General features: G+C 41.3%; 2 protein-coding genes across 2 annotated transcripts in view; one reads left to right on the top strand and one right to left on the bottom strand.

Annotated features, from left to right (window-relative positions):
* The window catches only part of fancc (FA complementation group C), a 104,714-nt gene that overhangs the window by 74,992 nt on the left and 13,163 nt on the right, over positions 1-16,559 (bottom strand). The gene's annotated exons all lie outside the window — the stretch shown is intronic.
* On the top strand, positions 1,528-2,871 carry LOC127528783 (zinc finger BED domain-containing protein 4-like). The gene is made up of 2 exons (XM_051929686.1): positions 1,528-1,820; positions 2,077-2,871. The coding sequence occupies exons 1-2, from the start codon at positions 1,576-1,578 to the stop codon at positions 2,579-2,581; spliced, it is 750 nt and encodes a 249-aa protein (XP_051785646.1). The 5' UTR covers positions 1,528-1,575; the 3' UTR covers positions 2,582-2,871.

The raw sequence follows: 16,559 nt of genomic DNA, 5'->3' as shown, positions 1-16,559 counted from the left end.
ATAAACACAGCAACACTCATAACAATGACAACACAATTACATTGACAATCATGTTACGTTATTTTTAAAATGTTTCCTTTTTTTTTCATTACCTCTTTAACACACTACTTCTCCGCTGCGAAGCGCAGGTATTTTGCTAGTATGTATATATATATATATATATATATATATATATATATATATATATATATATATATATATATATATATGTAGATATGTATATATATGTAGATATGTATATATATGTAGATATGTATATATATGTGTATATATATGTAGATATGTGTATATATGTAGATTAGGGATGCACCGATACCGAAACGGGTATCTGGTATCGGCCTCGATACCACATTTTCTAAAGTACTCGTACTCGTTAAAAGTCCCCCGATACCAGGGACCGATACCACGGTCTGAGAAATGTCTATGTTTGAGCGGCGTGTAAGGGGTTAATCACAGGCGCTGAGTGCCCGCCCCCAGGCCCCGGCTGCAGCTCAGAGCGGGGAGAAGGCGAGGCGAGACATGTCAGCCGTGTGGAACTATTTCAAAGTGAATAAAGACGACAAAACAAAGGCGGACTGCAAATTGTGCTCAGCGAAATTGTCCAGAGGAGGCTCAAAAGGTAGCGCATTTAACACAAGTAATTTAATCAAGCACCTAAAATCCCAACACGACAACGAGTACAAGGAGTTTACCCACGCTTCTAAACCAACACAACCCACGCTGCAGCAAACTTTTGCAAGATGAGAGAAAATGTCCAGAGACAATCCACGTGCTGTGAAAATAACACATGCAATTATCGAGTACATTGCATTGAGTGACCAGCCACTCTCGGAGGTAGAAAATGTGGGATTCCTGTGTCTCCTTCATGTTCTGGAGCCCAGATATGAAGTCACAAGCCGCCGCTACATGACTGACACGGAGCTGCCTAAACTACACGACTCCGTGAAAAAACATATCCACAGCCTACTGCAAGCCTCCTCTGCGTTTAGTTTCACCACGGATATTTGGACAAGCAGTGTTAGCCCCGTGTCGCTAATTAGCTTAACCTCCCAGTGGATAGACGAGAGTTTCACATCGCAACGAGCCATATTACATGCGAAACAATTCCGCGGCTCGCACACCAGCCAGGCTATAGCGCATGTGTTTGAGGAAATGCTCCAGACATGGGGTATACCTAAAACATCAGTACATGTTGTGCTTCGTGACAATGCCAAAAACATGATTAAAGCCATGAATGACGCAGGGCTCCCAAGTCTGCCGTGTGTCGCGCACACGCTCCAACTGGCTGTTCACGAGGGCTTATTAGCACAAAGGAGCATAGCTGATGCTATAGCAGTGGGGCGGAAAATAGTTGGGCATTTTAAACATTCCGCCTTAGCCTACTCCCGCCTCGAGGACATTCAGGGACAGCTCAACCAGCCAATAAAGAGACTGCAGCAGGACGTACAGACGCGCTGGAACAGCACGTATTAGATGCTCCAGTCCCTCATTGAGCAAAAGCGAGTGCTGGGGGTGTATGTGTCCGAGCATGAACTCCCAGTCCCTGACTATCTCACCGCTCACCAATGGGCTCTTATGGAGAAGACTGTTGCCATCCTCGCCCCCTTTGAGGAACTAACTAAAAAAGTGAGCAGCTACGACGCACTAGCCTCTGATGTCATCCCAGCTGTGACTGTGCTAGTGAGACTTCTAAACAGAGAAACAGACGAGGACCACGGCGTCAAGACAATGAAAGCAACCTTACTGGCAGCTGTCAAGAAGCGCTTCAGTGATGTCGAGACCAACCCACTGTACTTCATCTCCACCATACTTGACCCAAGGTAAAGTCTGTGTGCTATAGGTATTCAATGATAAACTACAGTACTAAATGTAAGATTAATTTCCATCTGAAATATTATATTATATTTTTGTAACTAAAATACACAAATACAAATGTATGCAATATATATAATATGAAATATATTTCCCTTATTACTACCAGAAAGCCAAATGGCTGGCATTTGTGACAGTGGTTTAGGGGAAACTAAAATCAGTCCTATTTTTCCACATATTAATACATTCATGAATTTTGTTCAGGTATAAAGATCGCTTCTTCTCCAACAACACTGCTCCGGAGGCCAAGCTGCACCTGAAGCAGGAGCTGCAGATGATGTCCAGAGCTGAGGCAGAGGGGAGTCGGGCAGAAGCTGCAGAACCTCCTGCTAAACTGTTCCTCAAGGCCCAGGCCAGCACTAGCAGCAGTCTGGACACTGTATTTGAAGAAATCGCTAAGGAGCAGCCCCAGGCAGCACAGCCGCTGGCAGCAGGTGCTGCCATTGAGCTCGACACATACCTCGGAGAGGCCCCAAGCCCTCGTGATGACAGTCCTCTGAAGTACTGGGGTGTCAACAAAATCAGGTTCCCCACTTTGGCTAAAATGGCCCAGAAATACCTCTCAGCCCCATGTAGCAGTGTGGAAAGTGAAAGGCTTTTTAGCTCAGTGTCACACATTATAGATGAAAACAGAAACAGGCTGACTGCTGATAATGCAGAAAAGCTACTTTTCTTAAAAAAAAACCTGCCACTCACTTTTTCTAAATAGGCTCCATTAAGTGAGTCGTCTTAGACTTGATGTTAATACCTACCTCAGTTGCACTGATTGCCACAGTTCTATGTTGGTGGATGTTGTTAGTTTATTCAAATATTGTGCACTAAATAGCAAAGATGTTTATTAATGCCCCTTGTGTTGTCCAAAGTGGCAGAGTTTACAACAAACTGAAAAAAATACTTGAGTTGCACTGTCACTGTTTAAATTTTTTTTATAATTATTTATTCTGTAATATGTTGCATACAACATGCTTTTCATTTTAAATAAATGTTCTTAATTCCAAACTAGTCCCTTGTTTTTTTTTGTTAAATTATATGACTAAAGCTGTTACCTGTAAATTTAAATCATGTTTTTATTAAGTACTCGGTATCGGCGAGTACTGAAATGCAAGTACTCGTACTCGTACTCGTTTTCCAAAAAAGTGGTATCGGTGCATCCCTAATGTAGATATGTAAATATATATGTATATATGTGTCTGTGTGTGTATATATATATGTGTATGTATGTATGTGTGTATATATATATATATATGTGTATGTATGTGTATATGTATATATGTGTGTATGTACTGTATGTGTGTATATATATGTTGATATGTGTATATATATATGTATATATATGTATATGTAGATATGTGTATGTATATATATATATATATATATATATATATATATATATATATATATATATATATATATATATATATATATATAAGACAGCAACACTCATAACAATAACAACACAATTACATTGACAATCATGTTACGTTATTTTTAAAATGTTTCCTTTTCTTTTTCATAACCTCTTTAACACACTACTTCTCTGCTGCGAAGCGCGGGTATTTTGCTAGTAGAATATAAAATATATAAATACTAATAACAGCAGCTATAAAATAGTGGTATATCCATTCAATAGTTACCCAAGTATCATTTAAGTAAACTAGTATTAGAATTATTAAACATTAAAATGCAAAGCAAAGCTTACATTTTTATGTGTGATAGATTTGGGGATCCCTTAATGTAAGAAGAAATAGGGTGGATTTGAGCATTGGGTTTACAAAAGATATTATCATGGACTACCTGATACTTTCCTTGTGCACATTCCAAATTTATTCCTAGACATTTTCTCTCCAGTAACTGAAAACTACTGGTTAAAATACATACTAAAAACAAAAATCTAAACATTATTATATGTGTACTGCTGAATTAGTGAATTCCAAGATAATGCAGGATATTTTAAATTAAACAAACTCTTTAAAGCTGTTTTTGTAACAAATTGTTCTTAAAATCTGGTTTATTAGAGAATTCCTCTGTTGGGTTCATAAAAATTTGATATAGTAGGATTTATAAGGTTTATTGCATCATTAACTGGTTAGAAAAATTAGTAATATTTGCAGATGAGTTAAATTGATTCAGTTTTCAAATGTTACAAACCCCTGGTGTTTTCCATCCATCCATCCATCCATTGTCTCCCGCTTATCTGAGGTCGGGTCGCGGGGGCAGCAGCTTGAGCAGAGATGCCCAGACTTCCCTCTCCCCGGCCACTTCTTCTAGCTCTTCCGGGAGAATCCCAAGGCGTTCCCAGGCCAGTCGAGAGACATAGTCCCTCCAGCATGTCCTGGGTCTTCCCCGGGGCCTCCTCCCGGTTGGACGTGCCCGGAACACCTCACCAGGGAGGCGTCCAGGAGGCATCCTGATCAGATGCCCGAGCCACCTCATCTGACTCCTCTCGATGCGGAGGAGCAGCGGCTCTACTCTGAGCCCCTCCCGGATGACTGAGCTTCTCACCCTATCTTTAAGGGAAAGCCCAGACACCCTGCGGAGGAAACTCATTTCAGCCGCTTGTATTCGCGATCTCGTTCTTTCGGTCACTACCCATAGCTCATGACCATAGGTGAGGGTAGGAACATAGATCGACTGGTAAATTGAGAGCTGAGCCTTGCGGCTCAGCTCCTTTTTCATCACGACAGACCGATGCAATGCCCGCATTACTGCGGATGCCGCACCGATCCGCCTGTCGATCTCACACTCCATTCTTCCCTCACTCGTGAACAAGACCCCGAGATACTTGAACTCCTCCACTTGGGGCAGGATCTCGCTACCAACCCTGAGAGGGCACTCCACCCTTTTCCGGCTGAGGACCATGGTCTCGGATTTGGAGGTGCTGATTCTCATCCCAGCTGCTTCACACTCGGCTGCGAACCGATCCAGAGAGAGCTGAAGATCACGGCCTGATGAAGCAAACAGGACAACATCATCTGCAAAAAGCAGTGACCCAATCCTGAGCCCACCAGACTGGACCCTCTCAACACCCTGGCTGCGCCTAGAAATTCTGTCCATAAAAGATATGAACAGAATCGGTGACAAAGGGCAGCCCTGGCGGAGTCCAACTCTCACTGGAAACGGGTTCGACTTACTGCCGGCAATGCGGACCAAGCTCTGGCACCGATTGTACAGGGACTGAACAGCCCTTATCAGGGGGGCCGGTACCCCATACTCTCGGAGTACCCCCCACAGGATTCCCCGAGGGACACGGTCGAATGCCTTTTCTAAGTCCACAAAACACATGTAGACTGGTTGGGCAAACTCCCATGCACCCTCCAGGACCCTGCTAAGGGTATAGAGCTGGTCCACTGTTCCGCGACCAGGACGAAAACCACACTGTTACTCCTGAATCCGAGGCTCGACTATCCGACGGACCCTCCTCTCCAGGACCCCTGAATAGACTTTTCCAGGGAGGCTGAGGAGTGTGATCCCTCTGTAGTTGGAACACACCCTCCGATCCCCCTTCTTAAAGAGGGGGACCACCACCCCGGTCTGCCAATCCAGAGGCACTGTCCCTGATGTCCATGCGATGTTGCAGAGGCGTGTCAGCCAAGACAGTCCTACAACATCCAGAGCCTTGAGGAACTCCGGGCGTATCTCATCCACCCCCGGGGCCCTACCACCAAGGAGTTTTTTGACCACCTCGGTGACCTCAGTCCCAGAGATGGGGGAGCCCACCTCTGAGTCCCCAGGCTCTGCTTCCTCATTGGAAGGCATGTTAATGGGATTGAGGAGGTCTTCGAAGTACTCCCCCCACCGACCCACAACATCCCGAGTCGAGGTCAGCAGCGCACCATCCCCACCATATACAGTGTTGACACTGCACTGCTTCCCCTTCCTGAGACGCCGGATGGTGGACCAGAATCTCCTCGAAGCCGTCCGAAAGTCATTCTCCATGGCCTCCCCAAACTCCTCCCACGCCCGAGTTTTTGCCTCAGCAACCACCAAAGCCGCATTCCGCTTGGCCTGCCGGTACCTATCAGCTGCCTCCGGGGTCCCACAGGACAAAAGGGTCCCGTAGGACTCCTTCTTCAGCTTGACGGCATCCTTCACCGCCACGACAGGCACCGACCACCTTACGGCCACAGCTCCGGTCAGCTGCCTCAACAATAGAGGCACGGAACATGGCCCATTCGGACTCAATGTCCCCCACCTCCCTCGGGATGTGGTCGAAGTTCTGCCGGAGGTGGGAGTTGAAGCTACTTCTGACAGGGGGCTCTGCCAGACGTTCCCAGCAGACACAACACGTTTGGGCCTACCACGCCTGACCGGCATCCTCCCCCACCATCGAAGCCAACTCACCACCAGGTGGTGATCAGTTGACAGCTCCGCCCCTCTCTTCACCCGAGTGTCCAAGACATGTGGCCGCAAGTCCGACGACACGACCACAAAGTCGATCATCGAACTGAGGCCTAGGGTGTCCTGGTGCCAAGTGCACATATGAACACCCCTATGCTTGAACATGGTGTTCGTTATGGACAATCCGTGACGAGCACAGAAGTCCAATAACAAAACACCGCTCGGGTTCAGATCAGGGGGGCCATTCCTCCCAATCACGCCCTTCCAGGTCTCACTGTCATTGCCCACGTGAGCATTGAAGTCTCCCAGCAGAACGAGGGAGTCCTCAGATGGTATGCCCTCTAGCACCCCCTCCAGGGACTCCAAAAAGGGTGGGTACTCCGAACTGCTGTTCGGTGCATACGCACAAACAACAGTTAGGACCCGTCCCCCCACCCGAAGGCGAAGGGAGGCTACCCTCTCGTCCACCGGGGTAAACCCCAATGTACAGGCTCCAAGTTGGGGGGCAATAAGTATACCCACACCTGCTCTGCGCCTCTCACCGGGGGCAACTCCAGAGTGGTAGAGAGTCCAGCCCCTCTCAAGGAGATTGGTTCCAGAGTCCAAGCTGTGCGTCGAGGTGAGTCCAACTATATCTAGCCGGAACCTCTCAACTTCGCGCACTAGCTCAGGCTCCTTCCCCTTCAGAGAGGTGACATTCCACGTCCCAAGAGCCAGTTTCTGTAGCCGAGGATCGGACCGCCAAGGTCCGCGCCTTCGGCCACCACCCAACTCACACTGCACCCGACCTCCTTGGCCCCTCCCATAGGTGGTGAGCCCATGGGAAGGGGGACCCACGTTGCCTCTTCGGGCTGTGCCCGGCCGAGCCCCATGGGTGCAGGCCCGGCCACCAGGCGCTCGCCATCGAGCCCCACCTCCAGGCCTGGCTCCAGAGTGGGGCCCCGGTGACCCGCATCCGGGCAAGGGAAAACGCCGTCCAAAATTGTTTTTCTTCATAGGAGGTTTGTTTAACCGCTCTTTGTCTCATCCCTCACCTAGGACCAGTTTGCCTTGGGTGGCCCTACCAGGGGCATAAAGCCCCGGACAACAGAGGTCCTAGGATCATTGGGACACGCAAACCCCTCCACCACGATAAGGTGACGGTTAAAGGAGGGGCCCTGGTGTTTTAGTTTTAAAAAATCTATCCCTGCTTTATTTTTTCATTTGTCCAAACTTCATTTCTTATGTAAAATCAATCTTATTAGTTGTAGATTAATTGATTCAAAACTCCTGTAAAACACCCCCTTTGTTATACTGTTCAATTTTCTTTTTAATGTGATTATTCTGTGGTGTTTGCCCATTAATTTGTATCTGAAAATCTTCAACCACACGGGCATCCATGACTGAATTTAAGAACTTGCAAATTACTGTAATAGGGCATTTTTTACATTTAGGTGGTGTTCCTCAGTTACTGCTTCTTCACAAATGATAGTAACTCACTAAAGCTTTCATCAAAATGCTAGAGTTTGTCTAGTACAAGTTTCATTCCTCAATTATCCATCCATCCAAAGTTTCATAACAATTTTTTCAGAGAAATAGATAATATGAAAGCCATAAACCAACCCAAATAAAAATAAAAATTATAAAACCAACTCTTTAAATTTTACAATATCTAAGCAGGCTTCCAGTGTTTGTAACAAGAGAATATCAGTGACAAAAACAAAGGATGTGGGTATTTCTAAAATTATGGCCATCTTCTACTCAGAGAAGGAAGAAACTTAAATATATATATATTTCAACAGTAGCTTAGACCACACAAATTCAAATGGACAAATTCCAGTGACTGAACCAGCATGTGCTAGTCACTAAGAAAACCATCAAACATGGTCATTGGTTAGATGTAGAACTGTTGGTCTGATAATGCTTAGTTTCCCAGATATAATTAGTCTGTAAGGTTTCAAGACTACGGCTGTTTATATGAAAATGAATCTAGAAAGTTCCATTTCATTTTTATATAAAACACAGCTGCCCACTAAATGTTTAGCAAATGATATTTCATGAAAAACAATCCTACATTTAAATTTTTTTTTTTTTGCTCAGAAAATCTGAGGAAAATCTAAACTTAGTGACACTATTATTCTTGGAATCAATCTGGTGTTCCATAAATTGAAAATATAAAGACACTACAGGAAAAGATTTTAAAATGATAGCTGGTGTGACGGATGGCCGTGGCCCATGCCTGGCCTGGACGCCCCTTCACCACATCTGCCAGGGGGACAAGGGTGGGAAGCCCAGTATCTCCTCCTGTACGCTAGATGGCAGCCTCCCTGGGTTGCAGCGGTGCCTTGGACTCCCCCAGGGCTCATGGGGATTGGAGTTCTGTACAGCTCTGTGGGGTTCCGCAGGCGCCGCCAGGGGGTGCTGCAGCAGGAGTGGCTGGCCCCTTTTGGGCACTGGTTTCACCTTACCCGGAAGTGCAGCCGGATGTCACTAATCAACCACCTGGAGCACTTCCGGGTGCCTGATAAAAGGGAGCCAGCGACCACCACTCAGCGGCGACAGTCGGGTGGAAGGAGGACAAAGCTGTGGAGGAGTGGTGGTGAAAGAGAGAGGAGTGTGGTGACTCAGTGCTTGGGACTGTGTTGTGGCTGGAGGGATTACGGGGAAGGCATGCCCTCCAGCTGAAGAAAAATAAAAGTCTTGTTTTATACATGCCTCCTGTGTCAAGTCTGTGCCAGGTCGGGTGCACTATAGCGCCTTTCTCTGTGACTGGATTTTGGGTTTCCTAACCAGTGTGCAGACTGACAGCATCACATCCTCCAGTTTTAACCTCAACATAGGTACTGCATTGGTTAGTGTGCTGAGCCCCCTCCTGCACTTCTAGTTCACATATGACTGTGTGGCTAGACACAGCTCTAACATATCATTAAATTTGCTGATGATATAACCATAAATAGGCATGATCACCAACAATGATGAGATAGCTTACAAAAAGTAAGCCTACTTTTGATTCAATGGAATTGGACAACAATCTCACTCTTAAAGTCAGCAACCAAGGAGCTGTTCACAGACTCAGGCAGCAGAACACAGTCTACAGTGCCATCTACATCAGAGGGAAATTTGTTGAAAGAGTGAGCTGCTTTAAATTTCTTGAAGTGTCTATCACAGATGAACTGAAGTGGGCACAACATGCTTTGGCTCTTGACAAAAAGACTCACAAATTCCTCTACTTCCTCGGATGTCCAAGGACAGCTCACATTTCACCATCTGTCCTCAAGATTTTCTACTCCTCATTAGCTGCACCTCATATACTGTAGGTAGAACACCTGTTTGGCTCAAGGTCCTTCAAAAAGCTGGTGAAAGCGAAACAGAATATTACCAGCATAGTCATTTTTCTCACTCCTTCCTTCAGGCAAATAGTACATGGTCATTACCATTCAAACAGATAGATTCAGAAATAGTTTCTATCCGCTGGACATAAGGTTGCTGAACAGTGAATCATAAGAGCAAATATTTTAACATAATAAGAGATGTGTATATTCCATATGTACAGTACAGTATATATACACTAATACTAGCAAAAAAAAAAAAAATATATATATATATATATATATATATATATATATATATATATATACTCGTCAACAAAAGCACGATTTCTTATATAGTCAATACACTGAAATTTGGCATGCTTGTATATCTAGAGCACTAGGTAATCGCGAAGAAATGACATTTCAATTTATCAATATTTGGGGGTAAAACTCCTTTGAATATAAAAACTAAATACCCCAAAATCTCAAAAAATGTTTTAACTGATTTGATTGAAATTTGGTGATGTTAGAAAAAATTTCACCAAGTTGATTGACTGCTTAGTCAGTTGATATTCATTGTTCATGACTGAATTTAACAACCTTTTATCTGATTTGGCTATAAATTATGATCACGTAGTATTAATGGGGGATTTTAATGTACACATTGATGTGGAAACTGACACTTTTAGCAAATGTTTTACTTATTTGTTAAATTCAGTAGGATTTTGTCAGATTATCAAAGATCCAACTCATAATCATAACCACACTCTAGACTTAATTATAACTTACAAAGTTGAAATTCAAAATTTAAATATTACTCCATTAAATTAAGTTATTTCCGATCACCACTTAATTACATTTGATTTAGTCCTGCCCTTGCCAACGCACTCACAGATTAAAACAAAGACAGTGCGACATCTAGATTTTAATTCTGCTTTAAAGTTTATAGATACTTTGAGTAAGTCGAGTGTAATTGTGGAAAACCATTTAGATCAGTTAACATCAAATGTAAACATGGAAAACAATTTAGATTAGCTAACATCATATTATAATGTGACCTTGAGAGATACTCTGGACGCAGTGGCTCCCCGTAAAACAAAAGTGACCAAAAGAACATAGAAACTCTACCTGGTTAATGAGAACATTCGAGCTCTTAAATTTGAGTGCTGAAAACTGGAGCACAGATGGAGAATAACAAAGCTACATGTCTTTCAAATTGCATGGACAGAGTGTTAAAAAATATAAAAAAGCTCTATTAAAAGCTCGCTCAGAATACTATTCTGCCATAATAGATAGCAATAGTAAAAATCCTCGGGTACTGTTCAGAACAGTGGCTAAATTAACAAATGGGAATTCAGATCAAAAGTGCAAAATACCAACAGATATTAGCAGTACAGACTTTACGAACTTCTTCAATTAAATTAAAATTAAAAATATAAGATCCCAGATCTCAGCATCACAGTACAAACCACAAAATAGCTTAGTCTCACCCTGTCTCACATTGCATTCAACACTTTAGTAATTTTAATCCTGTAACTGAGCAGGGAGTCTTAACTTTAATTTCTAAAATGAAACCTACTACTTGTTCCCTAGATCCAGTGCCAACAAAACTAGTAAAAAATGCAATGAATGTTCTTGCAGCGCCTATTCTTAACATTATCAATAATTCATTATTGCATGGCACAGTACCCTGATGCACTAAAAGTGTCAGTCATTAAACAATTACTTAAAAAGTGAGACCTAGCCCACACATACTTAAAAATTACAGACCCATTTCAAATTTACCCTTTCTCTTTAAAATACTAGAAAAAGTAGTCACCAATCAGCTTCAGTCACACCTTATGCATTGCAATTTATTTGAGAAATTCCAGTCTGGTTTCTGCACTGGTCATAGTACAGAAACGGCACTAACGTGGGTTGTAAACAACATTCTGATATCCTCTGATGAAGGAAACTCCACAGTAATTATGTTGTTAGACTTAAACGCAGCATTTGACACCACTGACCATTCTATTTTACTGCACAGGCTAGAAAAGGATATTGGGCTCACAGGCACTGTGCTCGCTTGGTTTAGTTCTTATTTTATCAAATCGATTCCAATACATACAGAAATGTGATGACAGTACTCCATCATTATACACAGAAGTGAGATATGGTGTCCTGCAAAGCTCAGTACTGGGACCTTTACTGTTCTCACACCCAGTTATACCTTTCATTTAGATCTAATGTAGTTTCTCCAATGTTGTCTTTAATTAGTTGTGTTAGTGAATTAAAGGAGTGGATGAATGAGAACTACCTATCTTTAAATACCGATAAAACAGACATGTTGATTATTGGAGGGAATGACGCTGATCACAATATTTTGTCATCATTTAACTCAGTTAGAATCACCATTAATTTTACTGAATCAGCCCACAATCTAGAAGTGATCTTTGACTCTAGCATGTCATTTAAAGCACATGTTACAAAGTTGTCCAAATCATGTTTCTTCCATCTTAAAAATGTTGGGAAATTAAGGCGCTTTCTAAATAAACAGGATTCTGAGAAATTAATTCATGCATTTATTTCTAGTAGGACTGACTACTGTAATGCTGTGTTCACTGGATATTCAAATTGTTCTTTATACAGCCTCCAGTTAATCCAAAATGCAGCAGCAAGAATTATTACAAAGAACAAGAAAATATGAACACATAACTCCAGTTCTTAAATCCCTACACTAGCTCCGGGTTAAGTTTAGGGCAGATTTCAAAATCCTCCTTTTAACATATAAAGCCTTAAATGGCCAAGGTCTGGCTTACTTGTGTGAACTTATCATGACTTACAAACCAGAGTGCACATTAAGATCTCAAGATGTCGGTCTGCTTATGATTCCAAGGATTAATAAAATAACAGTGTGAGGTCGAGCTTTTAGTTACAGGGCCCCTAAACTGAGGAATGGTCTGCCTGCTACTATAAGAGATGCCCCTTCGGTCTCAGCTTTCAAATCCCGGATGAAGACTCACTACTTCAGTTTAGCATATCCTGACTAGAGCTGCTGATTAACTGTACAGACTGCATCTCTGTTGTTAGTCATTAGCACTTAAACATAAGGAACATGGTAGTTATAATTTGTTACTAACCCTTGCCTATTCTGTTTCTCTTCTTGGTACTCAAATGTGGCACTTGGTGCCACTGCCCACCTGCCAAGCTGTTTTGCCTGCCTAAGGTAAAGTCATCCCTGATGGAGGATCGCTGGAATAGGGCAGAGCCTCGTTAAACCCCATTGCAGCACTTCTTGTGTGATTTTGGGCTTTAAAAAAATAAATTGGATTGTATTATACTCTATTTATTATACAAGTATGTGAAAACCACTTCTATGATCACAAAATCAACATCTATGCCTTTTTGTACAGTATAACGACGAGTATGCTTGAGGTAAGAACATGCTAGATAACATATCCAACCCAAAGACTTTATCCACAGACTTTTTAACTCTTCCTTTCTACTTTAAGTTTTTCTTTGTTTTTTTGGTAGATGTATTACATTTTACAAGTCTAAATCAGTAAACACTGCAATAAATCCAAGCAGTTCAACATCAATAAACATCAACATTCAATAAACATCAAATATTAACTTCAAAAATAAATGAACAATTTACTTTTCAATTCCTTTATCCACAATCCTAATTTTATTCAAGTAACTATAACCTTTAAGCAATATTTGGTAATAGGTTTTTGCTTTTAACATAACTTCAACTTATAGTTAACCAAGACCAAATGAATGATGTCTGCCTTTGAAATAAAATCAAATTACATTCAAGTACACTAATCAAAAATAAATTCAGATGGTGCTAAAAGTAGAACAGTTCATATTTTTATTGTTTTCATAATATGTTTTCCAAAAGGCAATAAAAATGAATAACCTTGATGTACATGGGAAAAATATTTAAGAGAAAATCCACCAGGTGGCGACTTTAATCTACATAATCAGAAACTAACACTCAAAATACAGTCCAGGCGTTATAAAGAATAAAAATAATAAAGCTTCTATTATACTGTGTTTAATTAGGTGGGCATTCAGTTTGGGAGGCAACATCAATGCTCCAAATTATCCCTGAAAACAGGTAACAAATGCACAGGGCTTGAATGAGTATTTTAATAACAAGGTATGTCGTAATAGTAAAATAGATTGCTTTTAAAATTAAGTTACAAGTTGTTTGGAGCATAATTGTTAAAAGGATGCAAATACACTGTCTATTACAGAGGACTTGATTTCTAGCGATCTCAACAAATTAAATATTATGTAGGTAAAGGAAGGCCAGAATATACTGTATGATCATCATGTACGAGAACAGATGGGAATAACATCTTGGCATTAAAGTATCTCCTACACTGACACTATATTTTGCATGAATGATGTAGTACCAGATTGCTGTCAAGATGTCAAAACTCAGTTGTGACTAAAGTGCAGTAAAATTTACTCATTATGAAATTTTGCCTTTAAAACATACATAATTCCATCAAATGCAAGGACATGTCTGACTATCAACTAGACACTGGTGCAATATTTGTGTCAAAGATGCTAATGAACTGGCAATTTTACAAGGAAAAAATATAGGTTCTTTAAATACAGTACAAAGAAATACATTCAAATTGTTAACTTTATTTATAGAGACGCCAATGGGTTTTTGCTTCAACATATACTAAAGAATGGGTCCTTAATTCCGGTCCTGTTGGGCTGCAGGTCTTTGTTCCAATCTAGTTTCTCAATTCAAAGTAATTTATTACTGCTGAAGCGATTATTTCTCAAGCAACATTTTTGTGCTTCATTTCATTTTGTGTGCTTCTTTGTTAAGATTCCCAAACCCTCAATTGCTTGTTTTAGTCTTAAACAATTTAATTCACTGTTTTTAATTGCTTCTCGCTCTCTTAACCAGCTGTCAAATAATGAGACACAAATGACAAAGGAGCCAGTAGTTTCTAACTCATTGGTTCTCAAGTTCAGCCCTTGGGCTCCTTCCCTAATTAAATGAGCTGTTATTTCCCATGTTCTGTGTTTTGGGGTCAATTCATAAATTACAAAACAGTATTTCCTACATTTTTATTGGAATGTAGTGATCATTTATATATGCTATTTACAGATAATTTGATTTTTTAACTTTTACATTAACCTCCATACAGTTTTCACTCTACTTTTCCCAATGTTATGGCTATTTAGGCCACATATTATTAATGAGCATGCTAGTTATAAGTAGTATAAGTATAAGTAGTAGTTGCAGCCTTTCATTATCATTTGCCTAGATGTCTCCTCTTCACATTGTTAGTTGACATTGCCAGATTACAATTAAGGGAGCAAAGTCCACACAGAAAAGGTGAATTACTGTAGATAATCGCGTATAAGTCGAAAAATTTATGCCTTAAAATTCATTCAAAAAAACAGGATCGACTTATCCGCGGGGCAACACAATTGTCCACAGAATTTGGATAATAACATTGTACACTCAACGCTTCACGGTGTTAAGTCACTGGTCATCTGCCGTTTCCCATGGTCTTTGAAATAATTATAAGCCAGCAATACTATTGCTAATTAGCTAGTTTTTTTTCTAATTTCATTAAATAATTCTTTAAACCGTGAAATACTTGAATTTGAGCATTAGCTTTTGCAGGTTTTGGATAACAAACATACCATTAGCTGCCACATGCAACCAGATTTGGAATCAAAAGAACCAAGGCAACGCACGCTATCAATGCGATGCAAGCGCAGCCTGCGATTCAAAAAATTTCTCTGCCTACCTGTCTGTCTCATCTGACAGTAGCTGAAAAGCAGCATGAGGAGAGAGCAGCCTGAAGTAGTCCAGCAGCGGGTGATCTGTCGTGTCCAACAGCAAGCCATGCGGTCTTGTGAAGTCCGGTAGCCAGTTCGGCTCCCACGGATCAATGTCTGGGTATTCCTCCCACGCAAACCTTGGCGTAGCTGCATCGGCTGAGCGAATGCGTTCAGCTGGCAGCCGATCAGCTGGCGCGGCATCGGCTGGTGTCCGATCAGCTGATGCCGGCTTCTCACTCTCTTGCTCGATTCCTGATCACTGTCAATAAAATCCGATTCTGAAAAATCAGATTCCGACTCAGCGATAATGTGCAAAACATCGTCTGCCGAGTGTTTTCTTTTCTGCACTCACTTCGCTCCCTTGTGACATATCGACGCCATCTTGCCTTTGTTTACATTTCACAACTCACGCAAGGATTAGTTGCCGAGTCAACGAGTCTAGCATTTCTCCAAGCACAGAGGGAATGCCTGTGACGTAACAGTGAGTTCTGTCGCCATTAACAGCTGATTGTCGCCCTCTATCTCTGATAGCTGTCAAGTTTTACCCTCGACTTATACGCGGGTCATAACAAATTTCGTAATTTTCGGCTTAAACAATACACTCGACTTATCTGCGAGATCGACTAATACGCGAGTATCTACGGTAATAATGACAAAAAAGATTTAAACATTTAAATCTATAGAAAAATTACAAAGATTTCTAAATTTCTTATAAATGTAAATCTCACATTACTGTACTTTTTAAATGTACAATAAGGAAATAAAAAGACTACTTAACTAAACAATGATACCAGTTAGAGGTAAAATGAATCCGTGATTGTGAAATGGGTTTAAACAAAACCTGCAACCACACTTGGTCCCTAGGATGTAACTAGAGAAAAACAAATATAACCTGGTCCCATATACTAATGTTGTGCTCATTATGAAGAACAAAGTTTAATAAAATATTTGGAAAGAAATGGAAAATTAAAAAGTGAAGGACTGGGTGTTGGTAACAATTTGGCAAAATGAAATCACTAACAAGACAAAAAATTAAACAACAAGGTCCATTATCTTTAAGGATTGGTTTCTAATTAAGCAGTTTGGTTGTAACAAAAATCTGTGGCCACTGCAGTCCTCCAAGGCTAAACTTAAGGACTTCTGTATTACAGTAACAACTATTACTTCAGTGCTTTTCCTTCCTGCTCTGTTCTTGTTCGTTTGTTGCGATCACCCTATCTTTTTCTCTTGTCTCTTCTTCAAACTCAGTTCTTC

The sequence above is a fragment of the Erpetoichthys calabaricus genome, chromosome 7 (assembly GCF_900747795.2).
Source record: "Erpetoichthys calabaricus chromosome 7, fErpCal1.3, whole genome shotgun sequence".
In the NCBI taxonomy this organism is placed as follows: domain Eukaryota; kingdom Metazoa; phylum Chordata; class Cladistia; order Polypteriformes; family Polypteridae; genus Erpetoichthys; species Erpetoichthys calabaricus.
This window is presented reverse-complemented; position numbering and strand designations above follow the sequence as displayed.